Source organism: Arvicanthis niloticus, chromosome 8, assembly GCF_011762505.2.
Source record: "Arvicanthis niloticus isolate mArvNil1 chromosome 8, mArvNil1.pat.X, whole genome shotgun sequence".
NCBI lineage: Eukaryota > Metazoa > Chordata > Mammalia > Rodentia > Muridae > Arvicanthis > Arvicanthis niloticus.
The window spans coordinates 54,664,994-54,692,797 of NC_047665.1; the positions used below are offsets into that span (position 1 = coordinate 54,664,994).

The 27,804-nt window shown below is 37.1% G+C and overlaps 1 protein-coding gene across 1 annotated transcript; it reads right to left on the bottom strand.

Moving 5' to 3' along the window:
• Positions 1-27,762, bottom strand: LOC117713699 (estradiol 17 beta-dehydrogenase 5-like). Its single transcript, XM_076939393.1, has 7 exons — positions 27,679-27,762; positions 21,871-22,038; positions 19,175-19,291; positions 17,804-17,881; positions 17,094-17,216; positions 14,759-14,924; positions 1-82 (listed from the first exon to the last, which is right to left on the bottom strand). Exons 1-6 carry the CDS (start codon positions 27,760-27,762, stop codon positions 14,892-14,894), a joined length of 603 nt encoding a protein of 200 aa, XP_076795508.1. The 3' UTR covers positions 1-82; positions 14,759-14,891.
• Positions 27,763-27,804: the final 42 nt, after the last annotated feature.

Genomic DNA, 27,804 nt, shown 5'->3' on the forward strand with positions numbered 1-27,804 from the left:
CAGAAACATTCATGTACCGGACATTTTTATTCAAGCTATCAATGACTTTCATGTCCTCTGAAGTCAACTGAAATTCAAAAACCTCTCATACAAAAGGAACTTGATTATTATATTTAGACTTCATATTTGCCAGTTTGTCTATTACAAATGTACCACACTAAAAGGTGCAAATAAACTGTTTAATATATTCAAGAAAGTAAACACATATTCATTAAAGAATTTAAGTGATGAATACTATAAATGAAAGTAGCCTTCCTTTATAAAGAGGATAAACAGGCTGAGAAAGAAATTAGGGAAACAACACCCTTCACAGTAGTCACAAAAAGTATAAAATATCATAGTGTAGCTCTAACCAAGTGAGTGAAAAAGCTGTAAAACAAGAAATTCAAGTCTCTGAAGACAGAAATCGAGGAAGACCTCAGAAGAAAGAAAGATCTTACATAGTTATTGATCAGTAGGACTAACATAGTTAAACTGTTCATCTTACTGAAAGAAACTTATAGATTCAATGCAATCCCCATCAAAATTCTAACTAAGTTCTTCTCAGAGATAGAAAGCAACTATCAAGGTCATATGGAGTAACAATTAACCTAGAACACTAAAACAATTCTCAATAATAAATGAGCTTCTAGGGAAATCACCATTCCTGACGCCAAGCTCTTTTATAGAGCAATAGTGATAAAAAATTACTCTGTATTGGTACAGAGACAAACATGTCAATCAGTGGAATAGAATTGATGATCCAGAATTAAACCCACACATTTGTGAACACTTGATCTTTGACAAAGAAGACAAAAACCATACAGTGAAAAAAAGAAAGCATCTTCAACAAATGGTGCTGGTCTAACTCGAGGTCTGCCTGTAGAAGAATCCAAACTGATCCATACTTATTTCATTTTGCAAAGCTCCAGTCCAAGTGGATGAAGGACCTGCACATAAAACCAGATACACTTAATCTAATAAAAGAGAAAGTGGAAAATAGCTTTAAACACATTTGTACAGGGGAAATTTTCCTGAACAGAATACTAATAGCTAAGGCTCTAAGATCAATTGACAAATGGAGCCTCTTTTGTAAGTCAAAGAAAACTGTCAATAGGACAAAATGGTGACATACAGACTGAGAAAAAAATCTTTACTAACCCTGCATCTGATAGAGGGCTAATATCCAAAATATACAAAGAATACAAAAAGTTAGTCTCCAGAAAACCAAATAACCAAGATTTTAAAAAGGTGACAGAGTTAACCAGAATTCTCAACAGAGAGATTTAGGGAAACAACACCCTTCACAGTAGTCACAAAAAATATAAAATATCATGGTGTAGCTCTAACCAAGCGAGTGAAAGAGCTGTACAACAAGAAATTCAAGTCTCTGAATAGCTGAAAAGAACCTAAAGAAATGTTCAACATCCTTAGTCATAAAGTAAATGCAAATCAAAACAACCATGAGATTGTTTTGACCTCACAGCAATCAGAATGGCTAAATTAAAAAACTCAGAAAACAGCACATGCTGGAGAGGATGTAGAGAAAGAGGAACACTCCTCCATTACTGGTGGATTTGCAAACTGGCACAACCACTCTGGAAAGCAATCTGGAATTTTCTAAGGAAAAAAATAGAAATAGTTCTACCTGAAGACTCAGCTATACCACTTTTGGGCATATATTCAAAATATGCTCCACCATATTGCAAGGACATGTGATCTATTTTCTTCAGAACAGCCTTATTTATAATAGCTAGAAGTGGAATCAACCCAGATGTCCTTCAACTGAAGAATGGTTACAGGAAACTCTGATAAATTTACATAATGAATACTACTCAGCTATTAAATATGAGGACATTATGACTTTTTCAGACAAATAGATGGAACTAGAAAAATATGCTGACTGAGGTAACCCAGACCCAAGAGGACATACATGGTATGTGCCCACTGCTAAGTGGATATTAGCTAAAAAGTTCAGAATAATGATGATACAACTCACAAATCACATGAAGCTTAACAAGAAGGAAGGCTAAAGTGTGGATGCTTCAGTCCAATTTAGAAGGGGGAACAAAATAATCATGGGATGCAGAGGGAAGGAGAGATATGGGTCAGAGAAGGGTGGTGCAAGGAAAAGTAAAAAGGGAGTATGTGGTAGGGACAAGAGAGGAGCAAAGCCTAGAGGGCCAGGAGAATGAATAGAAAAATATGCAGCAGTTTTGAGTGGGGAACTGAGCAAGGGTAACCACTAGAATGTTCCAAACACCAGGGATGTTAAAGCTTACCAGAACCCAATGGAGATAACGTTAGCTGAAATGCCTAACAGGTGGGAGCTTGAACTGGAAGAGACCACCTCCAGTAGATAGACATGGCCCCAACTAGAGAAGTGGGGCCACCACCCACTTCACAATATTTGAGCCTAGGATTTTTCCTGTCTAAGGGCAATGCAGGGACAAAAGGGGGAGTACAGACTGAAGGAAAGAGCATCCAGAGACTGCCCCACCTTGGAATCTATCCCATCTATAGACACCAAACCCAGACACTATTGCTGATGCCAAGAAGAATTTGCTGACAGGATCCTGGAATGCCTGTCCTCTGAGAGGCTCAGCTAGCATCTGACTGAGAAAGTTGCAGATAAAATGAGCCATTGGACTGAGCCCACAGACCCCAATGGAAGAGTTAGAGGAAGGACTAAAGAAGCTGAAAGGGATTGTAACCTCAGAGGAGAACAACAGTATCAACTAACCTGGACCCCTGGGAGCTCTTAGGGACTAATCCACCTACCAAAGAGTATACATGAGCAGGTCCGTGGCTCCTGCTACATATGTAGCAGAGGACTGCCTTATCTGGCATCAATGGGAGGAGATGGGCTGTTTTTGTGGAGAATTGATGCCCCAGAGAACAGGAATGCTAGAGAGGCGAGGTAGGAGTGGGTGGATGGGTGGGGGAGCAGCCTCTTAGAGGTGAGCAGGCTGGGAAAGGGAGTGGGAGACTTGTGGAGGGTGGCAGGAATGGGGACAACTTTTGAAATATAAATAAAATGAAAATAATAAATAAAATAAAAAAGAAAGGGGAGAGAGAGATAAAGAAAGAAAGGAAGGAAGGAAAGAAGGAAGGAAGGAAGGAAGGAAGGAAGGTAAAAAGGAAGGAAGGAAGGAAAGAAGGAAGGAAGGAAGGAAGGAAGGAAGGAAGGAAGGAAGGAAGGAAACTCTGAAACTTAATTCCTGAATTAATACACAAAGTTTTCTCATACACAAAGGTTTTAACAAGCCCTCCTGCAGTCTGAGGCCTGCGGGTAAGTGCACCCAGGAGCCCCCCAGACACATTCTGGGGGATCCATAGACCCATAGCCAGCGCTAGCACGCCCCTTCCGCCGCTCGCCCCTCCTGCAGTCTGAAGCCTGCGGGTAAGTGCACCCAGGAGCCCCCCAGACACATTCTGGGGGATCCATAGACCCATAGCCAGCGCTAGCACGCCCCTTCCGCCGCTCGCCCCTCCTGCAGTCTGAGGCCTGAGAGTGAGTGCACCTAGGAGCCCCCCAGACACATTCTGGGGGATCCATAGAACCCATAGCCAGCGCTAGCACGCCCCTTCCGCCGCTCGCCCCTCCTGCAGTCTGAGGCCTGTGGGTGAGTGCACCCAGGAGTCCCCCAGACACATTCTGGGGGATCCATAGAACCCATAGCCGGTGCTAGCACACTCCTTCTGCTGCTCGACCCCCCTCCGGCCTGAGGCCTGCAGGGTCTGAGCCCCAGACCAGACCTCTACCAGGTCTGCAGTTGTGTGGACCCCGGATTCCACCTGAAACATACTGGAAGGTCCGCTCAACCCAGAGCCACAGAGGAACAACTGAACTCAGAGTGTCAGACAACATACCCTGAGATATCCAAGAGGAGACACTGCACCCAGAACAGCTGACATCTAGCTGGACTGCTACCTTGGAGGCACCATATCCTGAGGCATCCTAGAGATACCACTGTAATCAGGGCAGCTGGAAAAAAATCACAAAGACATCTGGACTCCTAGAAGACCAAACAAAAGCGAGACAACTGGAAAGACAGGCTTCAATCAGAGACAGAAGTACAGGTAACACTAGAATTAACCAGATGGCAAAAGGCAGGCGCAAGAACGTAAGCAACAGAAACCAAAGTTACATGGCATCATCAGAACCCAGTTCCCCCATCATAGCAAGCCCTGAACACCCCATCACACCAGAAAGGCAGGATTCAGAATTAAAATCACTTCTCATGATGATGATAGAGGACTTTAAGAAAGACATAAATAACACTCTCAAAGAACAGATAGAAACCCTTAGAGAGGAAACACAAAAATCCCTTAAGGAATTACAAGAAAATGCAACCAAACGGGAGAAGGAATTAAACAAAACCATGCAGGATCTAAAAACGGAAGTAGAAACAATAAAGAAATCACAAAGGGAGAACACCCTGGAGATAGAAAACTTAAAAAAACGATCAGGAGTCATAGATACAAGTATTACCAACAGAATACAAGAGATGGAAGAGAGAATCTCATGTGCAGAAGATACCATGGAAAACATTGACACAACTGTCAAAGAAAATGCAAAATACAAAAAGCTACTAACCCAAAATATACAAGAAATCCAAGACACAATGAGAAGGCCAAACCTAAGGATAATAGGAATAGATGAGGGGGAAGACTCCCAACTTAAAGGACCAGTAAATATTCTCAACAAAATTATAGAGGAAAACTTCCCTCACCTAAAGAAAGAGATGTCCATAAATATACAAGAAGCCTACAGAACTCCAAATAGTTTAGACCAGAAAAGAAATACTTCCCGCCACATAATAGTCAAAACATCAAATGTACAAAACAAAGAAAAAATACTAAAAGCAGTAAGGGAAAAAGGCAAAGTAACATATAAAGGCAGACCTATAAGAATTACACCAGACTTTTCACCAGAGACCATAAAAGCCAGAAGATCCTGGACTGATATCATACAGACCCTAAAAGAACATAAATGTCAGCCCAGACTACTATACCCAGCAAAACTCTCAATCATTATTGATGGAGAAACCAAAATATTCCATGACAAATCCAAATTTACACAGTATCTCAACACAAACCCAGCACTTCAAAGGATAATTGGTGGAAAACTCCATCACAAGGAGGGAAACTACAACCTGGAAAAAGCAGGAAAGTAATCCTCCAAAAACCGTAAAAGAAGGTAGCTACACAAACATATCTCCATTGCCAATAACAAAAATAACAGGAAACAACACTCATTTTTCCTTAATATCTCTTAATATCAATGGACTCAATTCTCCAGTAAAAAGACATAGACTATCAGACTGGATACGTAAACAGGACCCAACATTTTGCTGCATTCAGGAAACGCACCTCTGTGGAAAGGACAGACACTACCTCAGAGTAAAAGGTTGGAAAACAATCTACCAAGCAAATGGTCCCAAGAAACAAGCTGGAGTAGCGATTCTAATATCAAATAAAATCAGTTTTCAACCAGAAGTAATCAAAAAAGATAAAGAAGGACACTTCATATTCATGAAAGGAAAAATGTACCAAGAGGAACTTGCAATTCTCAACATCTATGCCCCAAATGTAAGGGCACCCACATACATAAAAGACACATTACTAAAACTTAAAGCATACATTGCACCCTACACAATAATAGTGGGAGATTTCAACACCCCACTCTCAGCTATGGACAGATCATGGAAACAGAAACTAAATCGAGACACAATGAAACTAACAGAAGTTATGAACCAATTGGACTTAACTGACATCTATAGAACATTTCATCCTAAAACAAAAGAATACACCTTCTTCTCAGCACCTCATGGTACCTTCTCGAAAATAGACCATATAATTGGTCACAAAACAGGCCTCAACAGATACAAAAAGACTGAAATAATCCCCAGCACCTTATCAGACCACCATGGATTAAGACTTGTCTTTGACATGGACAAAAACATCAGAAAACCGACATACACTTGGCAACTGAACAATGCTCTACTCAATGATAACTTGGCCAAGGAAGAAATTAAGAAAGAAATTAAAGACTTTTTAGATTTAAATGAAAATGAGGACACATCATATCAAAACATGTGGGACTCATTGAAAGCAGTACTAAGAGGAAAAATCATAGCTCTAAGTGCTCACAAAAAGAAAGTGGAAAGAGCATACATCAACAACTTGACAGCAAACCTGAAAGCATTAGAACAAAAAGAAGCTAGTATACCCAAGAGGAGTAGACGGCAGGAAATAGTCAAACTCAGGGCTGAAATCAACCAAGTCGAAACAAAAAGAACTATACAAAATATCAACAAAACCAGGAGCTGGTTCTTTGAGAAAATCAACAAGATAGAAAACCCTTAGCCAGACTAACCAAAGGGCGCAGAGACAGCATTCAAATTAATAAAATCAGAACTGAAAAGGGAGACATAACAACAGAAACAGAGGAAATTAAAAAAATTATCAGATCCTACTACAAAGGCCTATACTCAACAAAATTGGAAAATCTGGAGGAAATGGACAATTTTCTAGATAGATACCAGGTACCAAAGTTAAACGAGGAGCAGATAAACCACCTAAACAGTCCCATAACGCCTAAAGAAATAGACACAGTCATTAAAAATCTTCCCACCAAAAAATGTCCGGGGCCAGATGGTTTCAGTGCAGAATTCTTTCAGACCTTCAAGGAAGACCTAATACCAATCCTCTTCAAGTTATTCCATCGAATAGAAACAGAAGGAACACTACCCAATTCATTCTATGAAGCTACCATTACACTCATACCTAAACCACAGAAAGACCCAACAAAGAAAGAGAACTACAGACCAATCTCTCTTATGAATATTGATGCAAAAATACTCAATAAAATTCTCGCAAACCGAATCCAACAACACATCAAAACAATTATCCATCAAGATCAAGTAGGCTTTATCCCAGGAATGCAGGGATGGTTCAATATTCGGAAATCCATCAATGTAATCCACTACATAAATAAACTCAAAGAGAAAAACCACATGGTCATATCACTAGATGCTGAGAAAGCATTTGACAAAATTCAACATCCCTTCATGTTAAAAGTCTTGGAAAGATCAGGAATTCAAGGCCCATATCTAAACATAGTAAAAGCAATATACAGCAAGCCAGTAGCCAACATCAAACTAAATGGAGAGAAACTTGAAGCAATCCCACTAAGATCAGGGACTAGGCAAGGCTGCCCACTCTCACCTTACCTATTCAATATAGTACTGGAAGTCTTAGCTAGAGCAATTAGACAACAAAAGGAAGTCAAAGGTATACAGATAGGAAAGGAAGAAGTCAAAATTTCACTATTTGCAGATGATATGATAGTATACTTAAGTGAACCTAAAACTTCCACCAGAGATCTCCTAAACCTGATAAACAACTTTAGCAATGTGGCTGGACATAAAATCAACTCAAACAAATCAGTAGCCTTCCTCTACTCAAAGGATAAACAGGCAGAGAAAGAAATCAGGGAAATGACACCCTTCACAATAGCCACGAATAAAATAAATTATCTTGGAGTGAATCTAACAAAGCAAGTGAAAGATCTGTATGACAAGAACTTCAAGTCTCTCAAGAAAGAAATTGAAGAACATCTCAGAAGATGGAAAGATCTCCCATGCTCCTGGATTGGCAGGATTAACTTAGTAAAAATGGCTATCCTGCCAAAAGCAATCTATAGATTCAATGCAATACCCATCAAAATTCCAAATCAATTCTTCATAGAGATAGAAAGAGCAATTTACAAATTCATTTGGAATAACAAAAAACCTAGGATAGCGAGAACTATTCTCAACAATAAAAGAACCTCTGGGGGAATCACCATTCCGGACCTCAAACTGTACTACAGAGCAGTAGTGATAAAAACTGCTTGGTATTGGTACAGAGACAGAAAGGACGATCAATAGAACAGAATTGAAGACCCAGAAATGAACCCGCATACCTATGGTCACTTGATATTTGACAAGGGAGCTAAATTCATCCAGTGGAAAAAGGACAGCATTTTCAACAAGTGGTGCTGGCTCAACTGGAGGTCAACATGTAGAAGAATCCAAATTAATCCATTCTTATCCCCTTGCACAAAGCTCAACTCCAAGTGGATAAAGGACCTTCACATAAAGCCAGGTACACTGAAAATATTAGAAGAGAAGTTGGGGAAGACCCTCGAATACCTAGGCACAGGGGAAAAGTTCCTGAACAGAACACCAATGGCTTATGCTCTAAGATCAAGAATCGACAAATGGGACCTCATCAAATTGCAAAGCTTCTGTAAGGCAAAGGACACTGTCAACAAGACAAAACGGCAACCAACAGATTGGGAAAAGATCATTACCAATCCTACATCTGATAGGGGGCTAATATCTAATATTTACAAAGAACTCAAGAAATTAGATGCCAAACAACAAAATAACCCCATTAAAAAATGGGGTACAGAGCTAAACAAAGAATTCTCAACTGAGGAAACTCGAATGGCCGAGAAGCACCTTAAGAAATGCTCAACATCCTTAGTCATCAGGGAAATGCAAATCAAAACAACACTGAGATACCACCTCACACCAGTCAGAATGGCTAAGATCAAAAACTCAGGTGATGGTAGATGTTGGCGAGGATGTGAAGAAAGAGGATCACTCCTGCATTGTTGGTGGGGTTGCAAGCTGGTACAACCACTTTGGAAGTCAGTCTGGCGGTTCCTCAGAAAATTGGACATAGCACTACCTGAGGACCCAGCTATACCACTCCTGGGTATATACCCAGAAAATGCCTCAACAAATAACAAAGACATATGCTCCACTATGTTCATAGCAGCCCTATTTATAATAGCCAGAAGCTGGAAAGAACCCAGATGCCCTTCAACAGAGGAATGGATACAAAAAATGTGGTACATTTATACAATGGAATATTACTCAGCTATTAAAAATAATGAATTCGAGAAATTCTTAGGTAAATGGATGGATCTAGAAAATATCATCCTGAGTGAGGTAACCCAATCACAAAAGAACACACATGGTATTTACTCACTGATAAGCGGAGATTAGCCCAAAAGTTTGAAACAACAAAGATTCAACTACCAGACGACATGAAGCTCATGAAGAAGAAAGAACAAGTGAGGATGCCTAGGTCTTTCTTAGAAGGAGTAACTAAATAACCAAGGGAGCAAATATGGAGACAAAGTGTGGGTCAGAATCTGAAGGGGGGGTTGTAGGGAGACCATTGTGTCTGGGTATTCATTCCATAGGCAGTCATCAAAAATAGACGCTGATAGGGATGTCAGGATGGGAAAGCTGACAGCAGCCTGATAAGGCTGTCTCCTTAGAGGTCTCTCAGAGTCGGACATACCCAGAGACAGGTACCCACAGCTATCCATTAATATGATCAAAGTTCCCAATGGAGGAGTCAGAGAGTAAATTGAAGGAACCGTGAACCATAAGGGCTGGTGGCCCTGTGAGGAGAGCAAGAATACCAACCAGCCAGAGCTCCCCAGGGTCTAAACCACCAGCCCAGGAGCACATAGGGAGAGACACATGACTCCAGCTTTATATGTAGGGGAGGATGGCCCTGTTGGGCATAGGTGGGAGACAAGATCATTGGTACCCTGAAGGCTGAGCACTGAGGGGGGGGGAATCTGAGGGTGGGGAGGGAGGCTGGGGTAGGTGGGTAAACACCTTCATAGAGGCAGGAGGAGGGAGGATGGGATAAGGGGTTCCTGGGTGGTGGGGGAAATATGGTAAGGGGATAAAATTTGAAATGTAAATATTATATCCAATAAAAGGGGAAAAATAGAAAAGCGGTTAGAACCAACATTCTTAATAAAATGTCAGCCCTCTTTAAAAAAAAAAAAAAAAAAAAAAAACCTATCTTGATACTAAAATTCGTATTGAGAATTGTATATTGCAGAATGATCAACCTTGGTGTATCTACTCAACAAGCAAGCTGGGCAGACCTGCTCAAACCTCTGAGGTCCGTGAATTCTATCTGGAGGCAGCGAAGACACAGCATCAGAGGATTGTCAACTTGCACTCCCCCCAACCCCTCTTCTAATATCTCAACGCCCATAATCAGCTTGAAGAAGCTAATGATGAGTCAGCACCCCTATTCCCTGGGCATGGGGACTAAGGTGGTAAATGTTGGGCTGTCTCCCTAGGAAAAAGTAGTGGTTTTGTCGGAATAGAGAGGATTAGCTAGGGTTTATTGCATAGCCATAACCTATTAGTAGAAATCTGTATAATTAATATCAAGATGAAGATATAAATTCTTAAATGGCACCAATTTACTTTGTTTACAAATTTTAAGGTTTTCATTGGCATGAGCTTTTTAGTGATATAAGAGTGAGATGAATATTGTTACTCTCATAGGCATTGTACCAGTATAACACACTTAGGAATACAAAGCTTAGACCCAGTCCTTCTTTAACTTTTTTAACTGATTTGAGATGGTCAGCCTGTGAGTTAAGGGACTATAGCAAATTCATGACTTGGAGTTTATTATAAGGGTGTTCTCTATGTTTTATTTAGAAATAGCTGAGTGGAGTTAACAGGCAACACTCCAGATTACCTTACATGGATAGCTGGTTTTCAAAACATCAGAAATCCTTAGAATTGACATGACAAACATTTCAGTATTAATGTTCATTTTCATTAGAGACCTGTCTGCTCCGGACAGCTTCCTATGTTAAACTCTAAGAAGAAATTGAGCATCCTTGGAGTTACTCCAGTTGTGGTGAGACAGCCACTAGGCAAGAATTGCCACTTTCCTTCTACAGACAAATTACTGTCCAGAAAAGGACACACTTGCAGAATAGTCGACTGATTATATCTGCCTAGACAGAGTAATCAGCCCTTAATAATTCTGCAGCACTAAGGTCTGTCAGATGATCCTGGGCCAGAAGGCAGAAGAACAGATGCTCCAACGTTTCGAAGTAGAGCGAGTGTCCAGGTGTTCAGAGGTCTCTATAAATTGGCTAAGTTTTAGAAGCTATGCTTGGTGCTTCCCACAATTATAGTCAACTCAGTCATTCTGGATTTCTGATGGGGTTGAAAACTTATAGCTATTTACTTTGAGAGAAAAGATCTGAGTGTATGGTCATCAGCTGACATTCATCCTAAAGCCAAGGAAAAAGCCAGGTTCAGAACTAAGTGTTTTAATTAGGATAGATGACAGAGGTGCTGGTTAGTCAACAAAAGGATGGACTGGGTATTAGGACTATCTTGTACCTCACTGGTACAAATAGGCATAATTATGCTCTAATTGTATTTTGAGAGAAAAGTTTCCTTTTAACAGGAAGGGTGATGTATAGGAGGAGCTAAGGTGGGAGGAGTACTGAGAGGAAGAAAAGGAGTAAGAAGAGGAGAAGAAGAAGGAGAGGAGAAGCTAGGTGATGAAAGAGAGATAGAGGGGGGAAACAGGGAAGCAGATGTTTATGTATCTCCACCAGTCAAAGATAGTTGATATATCTAGGTTGGGTAGTGGGTTACACCTCTGATTGAACAATACCAAACTTATAAAGCCTATGATTAACATTTCTTTAAAAAATGTATAAATGCAAAAAGGAAAAGGGGGCATGGGATAGGGGTTTTCTAAGGGGGGGGGAATGGGGAAACGGGATGGTATCTGAAGTGTAAATGAAAGATCTAATAAAAAAAAAAAAAAAGAAAGAAAGAAAAAAAATCCCTCACAGGTGTACCCAGCCACTTGGGTTTAGTTAATTTCAGATGTAGTCCGGCTGACAACAAGAAGTAGCCATCACACCCAATAAAGCAGGACTGTTGAAATGAGAAAAAAAAAAAAAAAAAAAAAAGGTTTTAACAAGTAAGCTGAAGATGGAACAAACCCACTATAATTCCATGCATGATCTTAATCATGTTCTTCATAGGTTCAAAACAAACTAAGCACAGTCATTTAAATGTTTCACATAATTCAGTAGTTGCATTGATAAAAAAAATTTTGTTCATTTTAATTTAAATTTTTTTCTTACAATATTTTTTTATCACATTTCCCCTTCCTCAGTGTTTTTCAAATTTCTCCCACCTTCCTACCTACCCAGTTTCTTCTCTAAAATAAATAAATAAATAAATAAATAAATAAATAAATAAAAAGAACAAAATAAACTAAAATTTAATCAGGCAAAAAATCAATTCAAAATCTCAGGAAAAAATATAGAGTTTGTTTTGAGTTGTTCAATTATTCCTGGGCATTGAGCCTGCTCTGGTATTAAGTTGATATGTTTCGGGGAAAACTGATCCTCTTTCCCAGGAGGCTTAAGTGGCAGAGAACTTCTAATAGGTTAGGGGTGGGACTGTGCATCTACTTCCCCATTTTAATTCTGAAGTTTGTTTTTTTCTTGCCCAAACCTGAGCAGATTTTTTTATGCTTTGACAGTCTCTGTGAATTTATATATACGCCAGTCGTCTTGTGGCTGTAATATGGCAATAAAATAACTCCTAATGATATATTCCTATACCCATAGATCAAGGCATTATTCATCCATCATAAGAGAGGCTTCGTGAAGTTGATGCAAAATAATATGGTGACCCAGAATTGTACAAAGTGCAGACAGTCAAAGACTTAGGCACACTTAGACCTATCTGAGAGCCCCTTCATTAAACCTCTCCCTTCAAGGCTCAGGAATCTGTGTGGAAGATGAACAGGAAGGACTATTTAAAAGCAAGAAGTGGTGGCTGACTCCAAGTAAATAGTCTGATCAACACAGTTTTATTCTATGCCTAAAACGTGAGCAATCAGAATATAAAAATGTCATTTTAATTCAACTCAAAGTAAGATTCCTATAAATATTAATAACTAATCTTCAAAGAACAAAGAAGTGCCCTCAAGAAAATTGCCTTTTATAAAATGTGGTCAACTTAATCAACATGATGGTCTCCTATTATTAACAAGTGGAAACAAAAGAGCTCATGAAACCAAAAGTTTTTAAAGTGCTAACACTGAAGAAAGATGGTTAAAATATATTAATATTAATCATATTAAAAACAGACTTTTGTTTCAAAATTACTTTATTGTTTTTGCACATTTGGCAGCTAAGGAAACAACAGAAAGCTATCAATAAAAAATATGTTTTCTCCAACTCAACAGGAGAGCACAGAAGAAGTACAAATTCTTTGGTGTGAAACTTATAGAAATTAGCAATTCATACAGAAAAACCAGTTGAATAATAGAAAAACTTTATTATATTATTGATTGAACCTCTCAATACTATCAAATAGTCACAGTCCCCACAATAATAAATACATTTAATTAAATATCAACTGTGTCAAACAAATACTTAAATCCCCTGAGAGGAAACTAGCATATTGATTGAAAATTCATATAACAGGTTAATCCATAGAGAATAACCAAAACCTATAAAGATTTGTGTAAAAGTGAGAGTTAGGACATCTGGAAGATAGACTCATTACTAAAATGAGTTTAGAAATAGGCTAATTGATAATAATTTTTATCTATTTTTAAATTGTGTGTTTTAGTCAGTATGATAAACAGTAATTCTTGTCAAACTTAAGAATAACCTGGAAAGGACAGAGGGTCAAGTTTTTTACCATAATGGAGAAGAATTTGGGTGTGTTTCATGTAGGAGATCTTAACACTCATCAACCACAGAAAGAAAGAAAGAAAGAAAAAAAGAAAGAAAGAAAGAAAGAAAGAAAGAAAGAAAGAAAGAAAAAAGAAAGAAGCCATGAAAAATCTGAATATGTAGAGAAGAAACCACTATTCATGATAATATTTAATTTAAAGAAATGGGAAAATGGTACATTTTGGAATGAGGTATTTTAGCAAAAACAGAATCTGAGAGCAGTGAACTTACAGAATGAAAATATGAAAGAGATAGACTACGAGAGCATCTCCTCTTAATTGTGTCTTCCAGGATTCACTCTGTAATTAATGAACATAGCACTGTCCACGTTAGGTTGTTGATGAACAGTAGTCACGTGTCTTGAGTCTCAGTTGTATTATGAGCTGGAATGGTGTATCTGATATAAGCTTACATGTGAAAGCATTGTATAGAATTCAGAAACTACTTGGGAAATGTACAATGGCTGGTAGGATGATAACAGTACAGCGAGGAAAGACTAGCTCTAGTAAGCTCAGTGAGTCTGTATCCTGGAGCAGACACCTTACCTCTCATCAAATGTGTGAGTAACTACACTGTACAACAAAAGAAACCTGACCAAGATTAGAATAGCCTGACTGAGATCAAACCATCCCACACAAATATCTAACCATAAACTGGTATGCTACATTAGTGGTTTTTCATAAAGGTCAAATACATAGGTGTGGAATGATTTTAGCATTACTGGTATTAATGGAATAATTGATCCTCTATTTGCAATGAGTAGATGATCACTCTCAAAGGAACCATGATGTGAAAAAAGAGTTGACATAAAATGTTTTCAACATGATTAAGGAGCAGAAATATTTTATTGAATATTCAGTGTGTACAGGAAAATATAAAATATACCACATATAATTTAAAGACTGAAAGTTACCTAGTCTCAGAGGGCTCATTCCAGAAAATGAAGAAGAAAACATGCCACTCACTTAAGGTTAAGTTTCCAATGTAATGCTAAAATAAAATCTTACTGTAAATAGTGGTCTTTCTGTGGAACAGGATTTAAGGTTCCTAGAGATGTCCTTAAAGCACAGATGTACAAGAAATGTAAAAAGACTCACTGGGGTTATAGGACTATCGACAGGGTACATGGGGCAATTCTGTGTACTAACACCTACAACAACTCATCACCTGCATATTCTCTTTAATCCTCTTCTCCGAGAAACTCTTGGCCAGGACCACAACCCCACGCTGCAGCTGGTAGCGAAGGGCTATCAGGGCAGGAGTTTGCTTGTACTTTGTTGCCATGGAGCCAAGAACTGGATCATCCAAAAGAACAGGAAAGGTCTTGTCTGCCCTTTAAGAGAGGAAGAAATGTTAAATTGTTCTTCCTAACTCTTTGGTTTGTTAGAAGACTTTTAATACACAGAAAGTTTGATATATAGGCCAGGGTTTCCAGTGCATGGCATTATAAAGATATTGTGGTTTTTATTCTCCCCCAAATGAAATTTCTCCATGCTTTTAGTTCATCTCAGAATAAACTATAAGAAATGATAAGATTAAAAATATTTATTCAACAATGTTTTCCTTAAGTTTGACTCTCATTGTCCATTTTACCATTCTTTGTCATGGTTACTTCCCAGAGCACTGTAAGCAATCAGAGCAATGTCTTTAGACTTGCAGAAATCCAAATTTTTCCCGGTTGAGAAAAAGATGGCATTCTACCTGTAGAGGGATGAAATGGAATCGTGCCATTTTATACAAAATTCTACATCCAATGTAAAAACAATGTTAAAACTATTATACAGCTGAGTTAGTGAAATTTGAAATGAATATATTACTCTTGTGAATGATGTGGTGATTCATGCCCATAACCCAGCATTTTACAATGATGAAGCAAGAAGACTGCAATGAACTTGAGGCTATTCTAGGCTTTAACAAGTTTCAGATGAACTTGGGCTACCAATAAAGACTAGGTCTCATAAATCAAACAAAAGAGAAAAGACAAAATGTAAAGAAGCAAGAGAAGGAGGAGGGCAAAGTGGAAAAAAAAGAAAACATGAACATCGTTATAGTAAGATATTTTACATCTATTTATGTATTTTGTGGAGTGGTATATGTTTGTGGGAGTGTTATATTGAACATGTGGTTGTGAGAAGAGCTTGTGGAATTAATTCTTTCCTTCTTCCATGAGAGCCATCTTGGTAGATCCATAATTAAATAATTTGGTTAGCTTACAATCATTGTGAATATTGAGAAATTTCAGATCCATTTTTAACAAAGTATATCACACATTTTGAGCATAGTCACTTTCTTACACTTCCCTCCAATTAACTGCTCCAAAATCACGTATTTAAAATTAGTACTTACTTTAAAGGGAATAGATGAAGAAGTAACACTTCTGAGGTGACTGAGCTTTACATCCTACTTGATAGATACAAATACCTGTTTTTGACACAGTGAGTCATGACTGATTTCAGATTTCCGACAAGGAATAGACTTACTGAATTTTGATTATTAAATAAAAAATGAAAACAAAAATTGATAATCTTTCATAAGTGAGAGCAAAAAACAGTTTTATGTAGATAACTCAATAGTGTCATGTATGTATATCTCATTATTAAAAGAAAAGGTTAAATCTATCCAGGTACATGCAAACAATAACAATAAATGATTTCTTACTAAATGCAAAGGGAAGTACAGACAATTAAGAAATTATGAGAGTAGGAGAAATACTCTTGTCCAATAAAGGACATACCAATCAGTTATGCAATAACATATGATCAGTACTTAAACATATACATATAAGTAAATCAGACCAAGCAGGCTATATACATGAATTTATATATAGGTATATACTGAGGTACAAACACACATACATATGTGTGTATAATAGCAATTAATCAAAACAAAGGCTTACATACTGATTTTGAATGATAAAAATGGGTATATTAGAGGATTTGTAGGGAAGAAATGATATAGAAGAAATAAGAAGTAAACACAAAGAGTGTTCATATTCCCCAATCAAAAGTAAGCATTTCAAAAGATATCTTTCTAAAAACAACAATTATGAAAATTGTTAAAGTTTATTCTGTTTTGCAGAAATAATTTTATTTTTCAAGGAGTGTCTCAGGTAAGAAATGGCAACAAAGTACTTAAAAATGAAACGTTTTTCAAGCTACAGAAATTTACTGTCTTAGACATAATCATTGATGGATTCTCAAATACAACATGAGAATTAGACATGAAACATATTCCAAGTATATGTGAGATTTAGGCCAGAGTTTGCAATAAAGAAAATTTACTATTTCCTTTAATGTTGCTAAAAATAATTCTGGGGACAAGACATTGACACAATAAATGTGCTTCTGATGGCAGAAACCAGAGAAAGTCAAAGATGCTAAGGAATGGATCATCTCAAAGCTTTGCTCAGTTTCCAATGTTATTATTTTTGCCCCAGTTGTTACCAACAGCAACAGAGGAAAAAAGGTGTGAAGCAGAAAGAAGAGAGGCTGAGGATTCATACCTGGTTGCACACAGGCTTGTGCTTGAGCCCAGGCTTGTTCAGGATCCTCTCCAGTTGCCTGCGGTTAAAGTTGGACACTCCAATGGACTTGGCCAATCTTGCATCCTTGCATTTTTCCATGGCCTAGAGAGGAAAATATGCCAAAATATAAGCTAATATAAATGAAAAACTGACGGCTGAAGGGATGGCTCAGCCACAAATCCACTGGCTGCTCTTCCAGATGACTCAGTTTCAATCACCAACACCCACATGGTGGCTTACAACTGTCTGTAACTACAGTTTCATGGGCTCTAACACCTTTACACAGATGTACCCCACACAGGCATGAGGGCAAGCCCCAATGCATATAAAAATAATTAAATTAGGAAATGAAAAACTCATAATGTTAGGAAGAATATGGTAAAGAAATAAAAATTAAACCTCTTGACTTTATTATTTAGGAAAAATAAAGCAGTAAGAAAAATGATACTATCATTAAGAGGACCCTAAGCTATCCTTAGTCAATTAGACTCCTTAACACCATTTTAAGAAAACCTCTCCTTCATTTATATTATAGCACAGTCACACACGGTCCCCACATCTACAGTAAACCAGCCCTTATAAAGAACATTAGGTTTTACATCATCATGCACACCTCACTCTCTCAGGTTCTGATGCTCTGCTCCCTCCCTCACTGCACTTCCCGCTGTGCTCTCTACCCCAGCACTCACCTCCCAGGTGTCACAGATATCCACTGCATCACATATGAATTTTCTATTCTCATCCCTTGGAAACAAAGTCTCTCCAGGCTGAAATAGAGACAAATGTCAAGTTACCTCTTAACAAATGCATTTCCCCACAATAACAAAGCTGGTCTAAAGAGAGGACTGTGAGTAGAAATTCCAGCAGCTGAGTGACCATGTTTCATGTAACACTTGCCCTGTGTTCTGAATGTAGAGTTGTAAACAATGTCCTTGAAGGCCACAGGTCTTTCTTTTTAACATAATTTTGTGTTAATAAAGAAATTATTTCTGGGTACTTAGACTATCTTGCTTGACTTATGTTCTTGTTCAATGCCACCTTCACTTAGAAATTTGGCAAGAATGTGGCAGTGATTTCCACCAATAAATTCCACTATTGACCCACAGTAAACAGTCTTCCTCATTCTTATGGGTGATTAAGGCCTGACAAATGAACAAAAGATGAGAAGACAGGGTTGTTGGGTTTTGTTTTGTCATTTCCTTTCTGTTTGTTTCTTTAGTATGTGTGTGGCGCACGTGTGTGTGTGTGTGTGTGTGTGTGTGTGTGTGGTGTGCATGTGTGTGTATGAGACAACTATGAAGGTCCTGATAAAGGATGTAGGAAGTGAGGTTCCTTGGAGCTGAACTTATAAACTGCCTGAAGTGGGAGCCAGAAACTGAGCCAAGGTCCTTGGCAAGACCAGCAAGTGTTCTTAACCACTGAGCCATCTCTCCAGCACTAGAGTGGTATATTTAAAAATTCTTTGATGATGTAAAATACAGGGAATCCAACAGATGTCAAAGAACTAGAACTTCAAACTACCTCAAGGCTAAATTTGTCACCAATGGAAACTGCTGAAATAAAAATTAAGGAAATATGGAGCTGGATTGCTCAACAATTAAGAGCACTTGCTACTCTTCCAGAGGATATAGATTCAGTTCTAGCACCCATGAAGCAGTTGATACCTGTTAGCCAACTCTTAGCCAAGTTGAGTCAATATTATCTTCTGGACTCATTGTCTGCTAGATACAAACATAGTACAAGATATACATGCACAGAAAACACATACATAAAATAAAATAAAATAAAATAAAATAAAATAAAAGACACTTTTTTAAAAACCTTAGCAATTTTATAGTAATACAGGAATTGAAAAGCAGAGGCATTTTGAAGACTACTCAGAATGCAAAACTATTAATGACTTAGACACTTCAGTTTATAATCTTATCAACTCCTTGCATAAAACATTTGGAATACTTTCTAAAATTAACTGTACTATATTTTTAAACTTTATAAAATTCAACCAACCAGAAAATTTATAAATTCGAGCTGAAATTTTCTTGGTGATCCAAACTGCATACCTTCATGGCCATTGGGAAATGAATGAGATACAGGTCCACATAGTCCAACTGGAGTTGCTTCAATGACTGTTCCAAGCAGACCTGTACCAGGTCTGGACGATGAAAAGTAGACCAAACCTACAAAAGTTGAAGAATAGATCTCACATTGAATTATTGAATTTCTAGAGTTTGCTCAGTTACTTTACCTGACACAGAGACTGTTGTGACATTAACAGCCATGAAAGAAAATATTTGTCCTTTTCTTGAATTTTTTCCCTCTAAACAAGCCACAAATATCTATTCAATATTTATTCATAATGAGTTAATCTAGAAAATTACTCAAGTCCCCAGTTCCTTCAAGTAATAATAATTTATCCTCAAACTTGTTTTCCACTGAGTTTATAAAAGGCTTTAAGCCTCTAATACAGTATAACTCTTCTTGCATATGTATTATGATGTGTTGTGTTTTGTTAACATATATGGAGTTACTCTGACCTCCACCTTAACTATGGTTTTTAATGTAAATATTCCTTGTTAAATGTCTTGGGGGTGTCCAAAGCTGCCCAAGAACACTATGGGTCAACTATTTATAGAAAAGCAACAGCAAGGAAGCAATTGTTATCTAGAACGTACTGCTTTGGGCTCTTCTAAGTCTAAATAGCCATTTGAAATCCTGGTAAAATGACAGATTGTGTTACCAGTATTAAAACTTTGTAGCCTGCATTTGTTCTCTCCGAATTGTTAGTTGGGGTCAATTTTGAGGTCTTTTTAGTAACATGACTGATAATGAAATGATTAATTGCCATGTGGTCTTTCAAGCTTCTCTAACCTTTACCTGAACAGAAAGCAATGATACTCTGTCTATATAAAGAGAAGTTGAATAAACATGTGCAAACTCAAAATAACCCATGGAGTGCTGGAGAGAAGTGTTAGCAAGAGAGCACTTTCTCCTTTTGCAGACAACCTAGATTTGGTTCCCAGCATCCACATCGTAGCTCACAATCTTCTTTTACTCTAGTTATAGGGGATCTGATGCCTCATTCTTGTCTCTGCAGTACCTCTGCAGGCTAACTCATGGTACAAATATATCCATGCAGTCAAGACTCTAATACACTTACAATAAATAAATAGTTTTAAAAATCATACATGGAGGAAGAAAGATAATCTATAAATTATATTATTAGCAATTTTACTAGTTAGAAAACATGCATTTAGGAGGATTGTAAACTATTATTTAGGCTCATTAGCTAAGTTGTAGATATTTCCAGTCTGTATTTTTCAATTTCCTCTTAATAAAAAGTGGCATATTAAACAGTGTCATCCCTAAGGTTATTTAACTTAGTTAGAGTTAGAAAACAATCAAAATATTGACACGGTCTAATCTTTCATATTGAAATCATGTCTTTTTGTATTAAAAATTTCAATACCTACATTATTTACTAATGTGAATGAAGAACATATACTTCTTTTAAAAATGAAGAACATATGTAATTATATTTTACAGAAATAAACTACTTAGGAAAGAAACACTAAAATATAATTCTAGAACACACATTACGTGCTACATAATCAAGTTATGGTTAGCAATGAACCATGCTTACAATGGTGTCCCATCAGATATTTATTGAGCTGAATTATTCCCATTGCCTAGTGACTTCAAACTATGACAACATTATAGCACAATATACTGCTGTGTTCTGTGGTGATGGTAGCAGTCATAGAAAAATAAGACATTCACAATTATATAGATTACATAATAATAAATGATGACTATAACTGCTAATGACTTGTGAATGTACCTTTATATATTTCTTACTTTTTCTAGTATTTTTGTTCTAATTATAAAAACAAATTCTTTTCCTTAAGAAAATAAGAGTCTAATGTGGTTAGTCAATAAAAATTGTAAGAATTCATGTCTCATTATATGTCTGAATGGAATATGTATTGAGCATCCAATTATTCTCTAGATATAGAATAAGAAACATTAATTACACACACACACACACACACACACACACACACACACACACATATATATATATATATATATATATATATATATATATATATATATATATATTAGACCATGTCGATTGTTTTCTAACTCTAAGTTAAATAACCTTAGGGATGACACTGTTTAATATGCCACTTTTTATTAAGAGGAAATTGAAAATGATATATATATATATATATATATATATATATCATTCCATAGTTTATATCTCAAATAAAATTCCACATCCTGGTTACTCCTCCACAAGTCTCCCATCCTACATCTGCACTCTCCCTGACTTGCCTCTCTGAGGATGCTTCCCTACCCACAAACCCTCTCTGGTGGTGGAAGGACTGGAGGAGTGGAGGGGAATTGTAACCCATAGAAAGAACAATTACTTATATCTTGTTTAGCATAGAAAGTGCTTTCTTATAATACTGTAGTTTATTGATGAAAGAGAAAAATAGGTTTCAGAACAATGAGAAATTTTTATAGTTATACAGACAATCAGAAAAGGCAGTTTTCTTCTCCATTGTGAATCATACACTGGTGAACTCATACTCAGATAAGAAAGTAGTTACAGTGCATTGATGAATTTAAAGAAGAGTAAACTGAAGCTTACAACTTTCTCTATATTTACTTCACCAACATTCACTGATGTAATCATACAAAGATTATTTCAATGCATCATGGTCCATTCACTTGCATACCATATTCTCAATACATTTGATGTGTAAAATATATCTTCCCTCTTCACAGTGTCATCTGCTATCTTGCTTCGGATGGCTAGTCCTATCTCCTTTTCATTTTGATACATAGCAGCAGAATCAATATGGCGAAAACCAGCATCTATAGCTATTTCGGTGGCTTCTGCAGCTTTACTCTTAGGTACCTAAAAAAGCAACCAAAAGCAGCATTTAGAAATAGATATGACTTAGAATTTTTAAGGCACAAGAACAAAAGAAACATCTTCTTTAGCATCAAGTTTCCTCATGTCTTCAGTAAGGTGTGCATTTGCAGTAAAGAATTGAACCAAGTTTTTCTGGATCTTTCCCACTGAGTCACAAGAGTAAAGCTCCCCAGAAATCACTTCAGTCCAACCAATTCCAAATTACTCACTGGCATTAGGAGCTCTAACTTGAACCTCCAAAACTGGTATTTGTTAAAAATATGAAGCCATAGAGTTCATACAGGAAAAAAAGGACATGATACCACATAAAGAAGAAACACTGTAGAATCCGCTATGAGCCTTCACCCAAGGAAGTTGCAAAGACTATATCAAAGTCTCTTAACATTGAATTTGCAAAAAAAATGCAAGTGTTTAAATAGAAACATTTTTACAGTCTTTATTTCTAAGATGTTTATTTATAACTCATTATACAACCACCCTGACATATTGTATCCTAGATGAAAACATGTACACATGAGACCTACTCTTTGCACAGGCAGTTTGTGGAAAACTTCCATCCTTCTGTTATAAAATAAGAAGATGTTAACAGTATCTTAACAAGATAACATTATGAAATTAGAAGATGCCTAGGGATTATCTAAAATTGTTTGTCAAAAGAAACTTGAGGAGATAGTGGTATGATATAAAGTCCTACACAGCCATTTTATCTGCATAAGGAAATTTAAAATTATCAGCAAAATGTATATTCAAGACCTTGAGCTCTGACTTAGTCCCACAACAACCTGAGAAAGCTCAAATCCCAGGTGCTCTAACAAGCCCAGAATAATAGACAAGGAGTTCACAACATCTGCCCCAACACCAGGAGTAACTAGGACGCCCAGGAACCAGGGATGCTGGTTTCTTCTGGTCTGAGCTGGTGCCCTGAGCAGGCCTGAGGTGCTAGCTCAGCACCCAGTCCCACAACACCCAGAGGAAGCTTAACTCCCAGGATCTCAGACTCACCCAGGATCTCAGGATCACAGTATCCCAGAATCATAGGATTACAAAGACAGCTGGTCTCTGAGGAGTTCTGACACAACCAGGAGCATAGGTAGGACAGGCTCCAGTCAGAGACAGTGAGTGTCTTTTTTATGTCCTTCTTAAAGTCTTCTATCATCATTTTCAGAAGTGATTTTAAATCTGAAGAAGGACATAAATAACTCCCTTTTTAAAAATACAGGAGAATACAGGTAAATAGGTAGAAGCTCTTAAAGAGGAAACATAAAAATCACTTAAAGAATTACAGGAAAACACAACCAAACAGGTGAACTAATTGAACAAAACCATCCAGGATCTAGAAAAGGAAATAGAAACAATAAAGAAATCACAAAGGGAGACAACCTTGGAGATAGAAAACCTAGGAAAGAGATCAGGTGTCATAGATGTAAGCTCACCAACAGACTATAAGAGATAGAAGAGAGAATCTCAGGGGCAGAAGATACCATAGAAAACACTGACATAGCAGTCAAAAAATCTAAAATGCAAAAAGTTCTTAACCCAGGACATCCAGGAAATCCATAATACAATGAAAAGACCAAACTTAAGGATAATAGGTGTACAAGAGAGACAAGATTCCTAACATTAAGGACCAGAAAATATCTTCAACAAAATTATATAAGAAAACTTCTCTAACCTAAAGAAAGAGATGCCCATGAACATACAAGAAGCCTACAGAATGCCAAGTTGACTGAACCAGAAGAAATTCTTCAGTCACATAATAGTTAAAACACCAAATGCACAAAACAAAGAAAGAATATTAAAAGCAGTAAGGGAAAAAGGTCACATAACATATAAAGGCAGACCTATCAGAACTTCACAAGACTTCTCACCAGAGACTATAAAAGCCAGAAGATCCTGGGCAGATGTCATACAGACATAAAAGAACACAAATACCAGCCCAGGCTACTATACCCAGCAAAAATCTCAATTTACCATAGATGGAGAAACCAATATATTCCATGACAAAAACAAATTTACACAACATCTTTCCACAAATCTAGTCATCCAAAGGATAATAGATGGAAAACTCCAACAGAAGGAGGGAAACTACACCCTAGAAAAACCAAGAAAGTAACCTTCTTTCAACAAACACAATGAAGATAGCCACACAAACATAATTCCACCTCTAACAACAAAAATAGCAGGAAGCAACAATCACTATTCCTTAATATCTCTTAACATAAATGGACTCAATTTCCCAATAAAAAAAATAGACTAACAGATTGGATATATAAACAGGACCCAGCATTTTGCTGCATACAGGAAACGCACCTCAGTGACAAAGAGAGATGCTACCTCAGAAAAAAAGGCTGGAAAGAAATTTTCCAAAGAAATGGTCCCAAGAAATAAGCTAGAGTAGCCATTCTAATATTGAATAAAATTGACTTTCAACCAAAAGTTATCAAAAAAGATAAGGACACTTCATACTCATCAAAGGAAAAATCTACCAAGATGAACTCTCATTTCTGAGTATATATGCTCCAAATGCAAGGGCATTCACATTCATAAAAGAAACTTTACTAAAGCTCAAAACACTTATTGAACTTCATACAATAATCATGGAAAACTTCAACACCCCACTTTCAGCAATATACAGATGATGGAAACAGAAACTAAACAGACCAGTGAAACTAACAGAGGTTATGAGCCAAATGAATTTAACAGATATCTATAGAACATCTCATCCTAAAACAAAAGAATATACCTTCTTCTCAGCACTTCATGGTACCTTCTCCAAAACAGAGCCTTACATTTTGACATAAACCAGGCCTCAACAGATACAAGAAGATTGAAATAATCCCATGCAACCTAGCACATCACCACAGACTTGATCTGATCTTCAACAACAACAAAAACATCAGAAAGCCCACATACACATGAAAGCTGAACAACACTCTACTCAATGATAATTTGGCCAAGGAAGATATAAAGAAAGAAATTAAAGACTTTAATGGAAATGAAGATATAACATACCAAAACTTATGAGACATAATGAAAGTAGTGCTAATAGGAAACATCATAGCTCTAAGTACCAAGAAACGAAACTGGAGAGAGCATAAACTAGCAGCTTGAAGCACACCTAAAAGCTCTAGAGCAAAAAGAAATAAATACAGCTAAGAGGAGTATATGGCAAGAAATAATCAAACTCCGGGCTGAAATCAACCATGTAGAAACAAAAAGAACAATACAAAGAATCACCAAAAACAGAAGCTGGTTCTTTGGAAAAATCAACATAATAGATAAACCCTTAGCCAGACTAACTAGAGGGCACAGAGACAGTAAACAAATTAACAAAATCAGAAATGAAAAAGGAAACATAACAACAGAAACTGAGAAAATTCAAAAAAATTATCAGATCCTACTACAAAAGCCTATACTCAACAAAACTGGCAAGGAAATGGAGGAAATGGACAATTGTCTAGAGCAATAACAGATACCAAAGTTAAGTCAGGATCAGATAAACCATCTAAACAGTCCCATAACCCCAAAGAAATGGAAGCAGTAATAAAAAGTCTCCCCACCAAAAAAGCCCAGGACCAGATGGTTTTAGTGCAGAGTTCTATCAGACTTTCCAAAAAGACCTAATAGCAAGTCTCTTTAAACTATTCGAAAAAATAGAAACAGAAGGAACACCACCCAATTTGTTCTTTGAAGCCATGATTATGCTCATATCTAAACTACACAAAGACCCAACAAAGAAAGAGAACTTCAGATCAATCTCCCTTATGAATATCAATGCAAAAATACTCAATAAAATTTTCACAAACCAAATTCAAAAACACATCAAAACAATCATCCATCATGATCAAGTATGCTTTATGCCAGGAATACAGGGATGGTTCAATATATGGAAATCTATTAATGTAGTCCACTAAAATACCAGAAAGAAAAAAAAAATGATCATCTCACTACACACTGAGAAAGCATTTGACAAAATTCAACACCTCTTTATGGTAAAAGACTTGGAAAAATCTGGAATTCAAGGCCCATACCTAAACATAGTAAAAGCAATATACACCAAACCAGTAGCCAACATCAAACTAAATAGAGAAAAATTTGAAACAGTTCCACTAAAATCAGGGATGAGACAAGGCTTTCCACTTTCTTCCTACCTAATTAATATAGTAATCAAAGTCCAACACAGAGCAATTAGACAACAAAAGGAGGTCAAAGTGATACCAGTTGGAAAGAAAGAAGTCAAAATATCACTATTTACAAACAATATGATAGTATACTTAAATGACTCCAAAAATTTCATCAGAGAACTCCTAAACCTGATAAACAACCTCAGCAAAGTGGCTGAATACAAAATTAACCCAAATGAATCATTAGTCTTTCTCTACTCAAAGAATAAACTGGCTGAAAAAGAAATTAGGGAAATGGCACCCTTCACAATAGTTATAAATAATATAAAATACCTTGGTGTGGCTCTAACCAAGCAAATGAAAGATGTGTATGACAAGGACTTCAAGTATCAGAAGAAAGAAATCAAAGAAGATCTCAGAAGATAAAAAGATCTTCCATGCTCATGGAGTGGCAGCGTTAATATAGTAAAAATGATGATCTTGCTGAAAGCATTCTACAGACTCAATGCAATCTCCACCAAAATTACAACTCAACTCTTCTTAGAGTTAGAAAGAGCAATTCTCAAATTCATTTGCAATAACAAAAAGCTAGGATAGCTAAAACTATTCTGAACAATAAAAGCACACCTGGTGGAATTACCATCCCTGACCTTAAGTTGTATTACAGAACAATAGTAATTTAAAAAACTGCATAGTATTGGTTCAGAGATAGGCAGATAGATCAATGGAATAGAATTGAAGACCCAGAAATGATCCCATACACCTATAGTCACTTGATCTTTGACAAAGGAGCTAAAACCATTCAGTGGGAAAAAGGCAGCATTTTCAACAAATGGTGCTGGTTCAACTAGAGGTCAGCATGTAGAAGAATGCAAATCGATCCATTCTTATAGATCCTTGTACAAAGCTCAAGTCCAAGTGGATCAAGGACCTCCACATAAAACCAGATACAGTAAAACTAATAGAGAAGAAAGTGGGCAAGATCCTGGAGCACATGGTCACAGGGGATAAGTTCTGAACAGAAAACAACTGGCTTTTGCCCTGAGACCAAGAATCAACAAGACTGATCTTATGGAGGTATTTTCTTAATTGATATACTTGCCTCTGAAATGAATTTAGCTTAAGTCAAGTTGTTATAAAACTACTCAGCACATGAACAAAAGCAGTACACTTTTACAGCAGGTGAAGTACTTTTTAAAAATATACTCAGTATCAGTGTACATCAGGCATTGCTCTTGCTAGATTGATTGCATATTTTCTACCTAATTTGGATGGAGAAAAATTGAAGGAAAAACTAGTGTCCACAATAATCTGGGGCTAGGCTCTTGGATCAGTTCCTGATGCTGAATGTCATCTGCAATTCCTTGTACAAGGAATAACTCTAGACTGCTAAAATAGAGAACCAGATTAGCCATGAAGAATCATATCATAATTCATTGTCTGCACCTACTCAATATCTCTATTTGTTTTAACCTTCAACCCCAACTGCTATCATTACCTCTTCAGGTGCAGAGGTACCAAACCCCTGTATAGGGATGAATTGACCATCACTTAGTTGCACTGTCTGCTGCTTAGCATTCATGACTTCTCAGTCCTCCACTTGAGAAGATACTGGTCTGGCTTC

What these genes read in the sequence shown, in the direction of transcription:
- LOC117713699 (XM_076939393.1), bottom strand. Translation starts at nt 27,762, where the DNA reads ATGAATGCTAAGCAGCAGACAGTGCAACTAAGTGATGGTCAATTCATC. An exon ending in ATATATTTTACACATCAAAT is followed by an intron (nt 19,292 to 21,870) that starts GTATTGAGAATA and finishes CAACTTTTGTAG; the next exon opens with GTTTGGTCTACTTTTCATCG. An exon ending in ATTTCCCAATGGCCATGAAG is followed by an intron (nt 17,882 to 19,174) that starts GTATGCAGTTTG and finishes TCTCTATTTCAG; the next exon opens with CCTGGAGAGACTTTGTTTCC.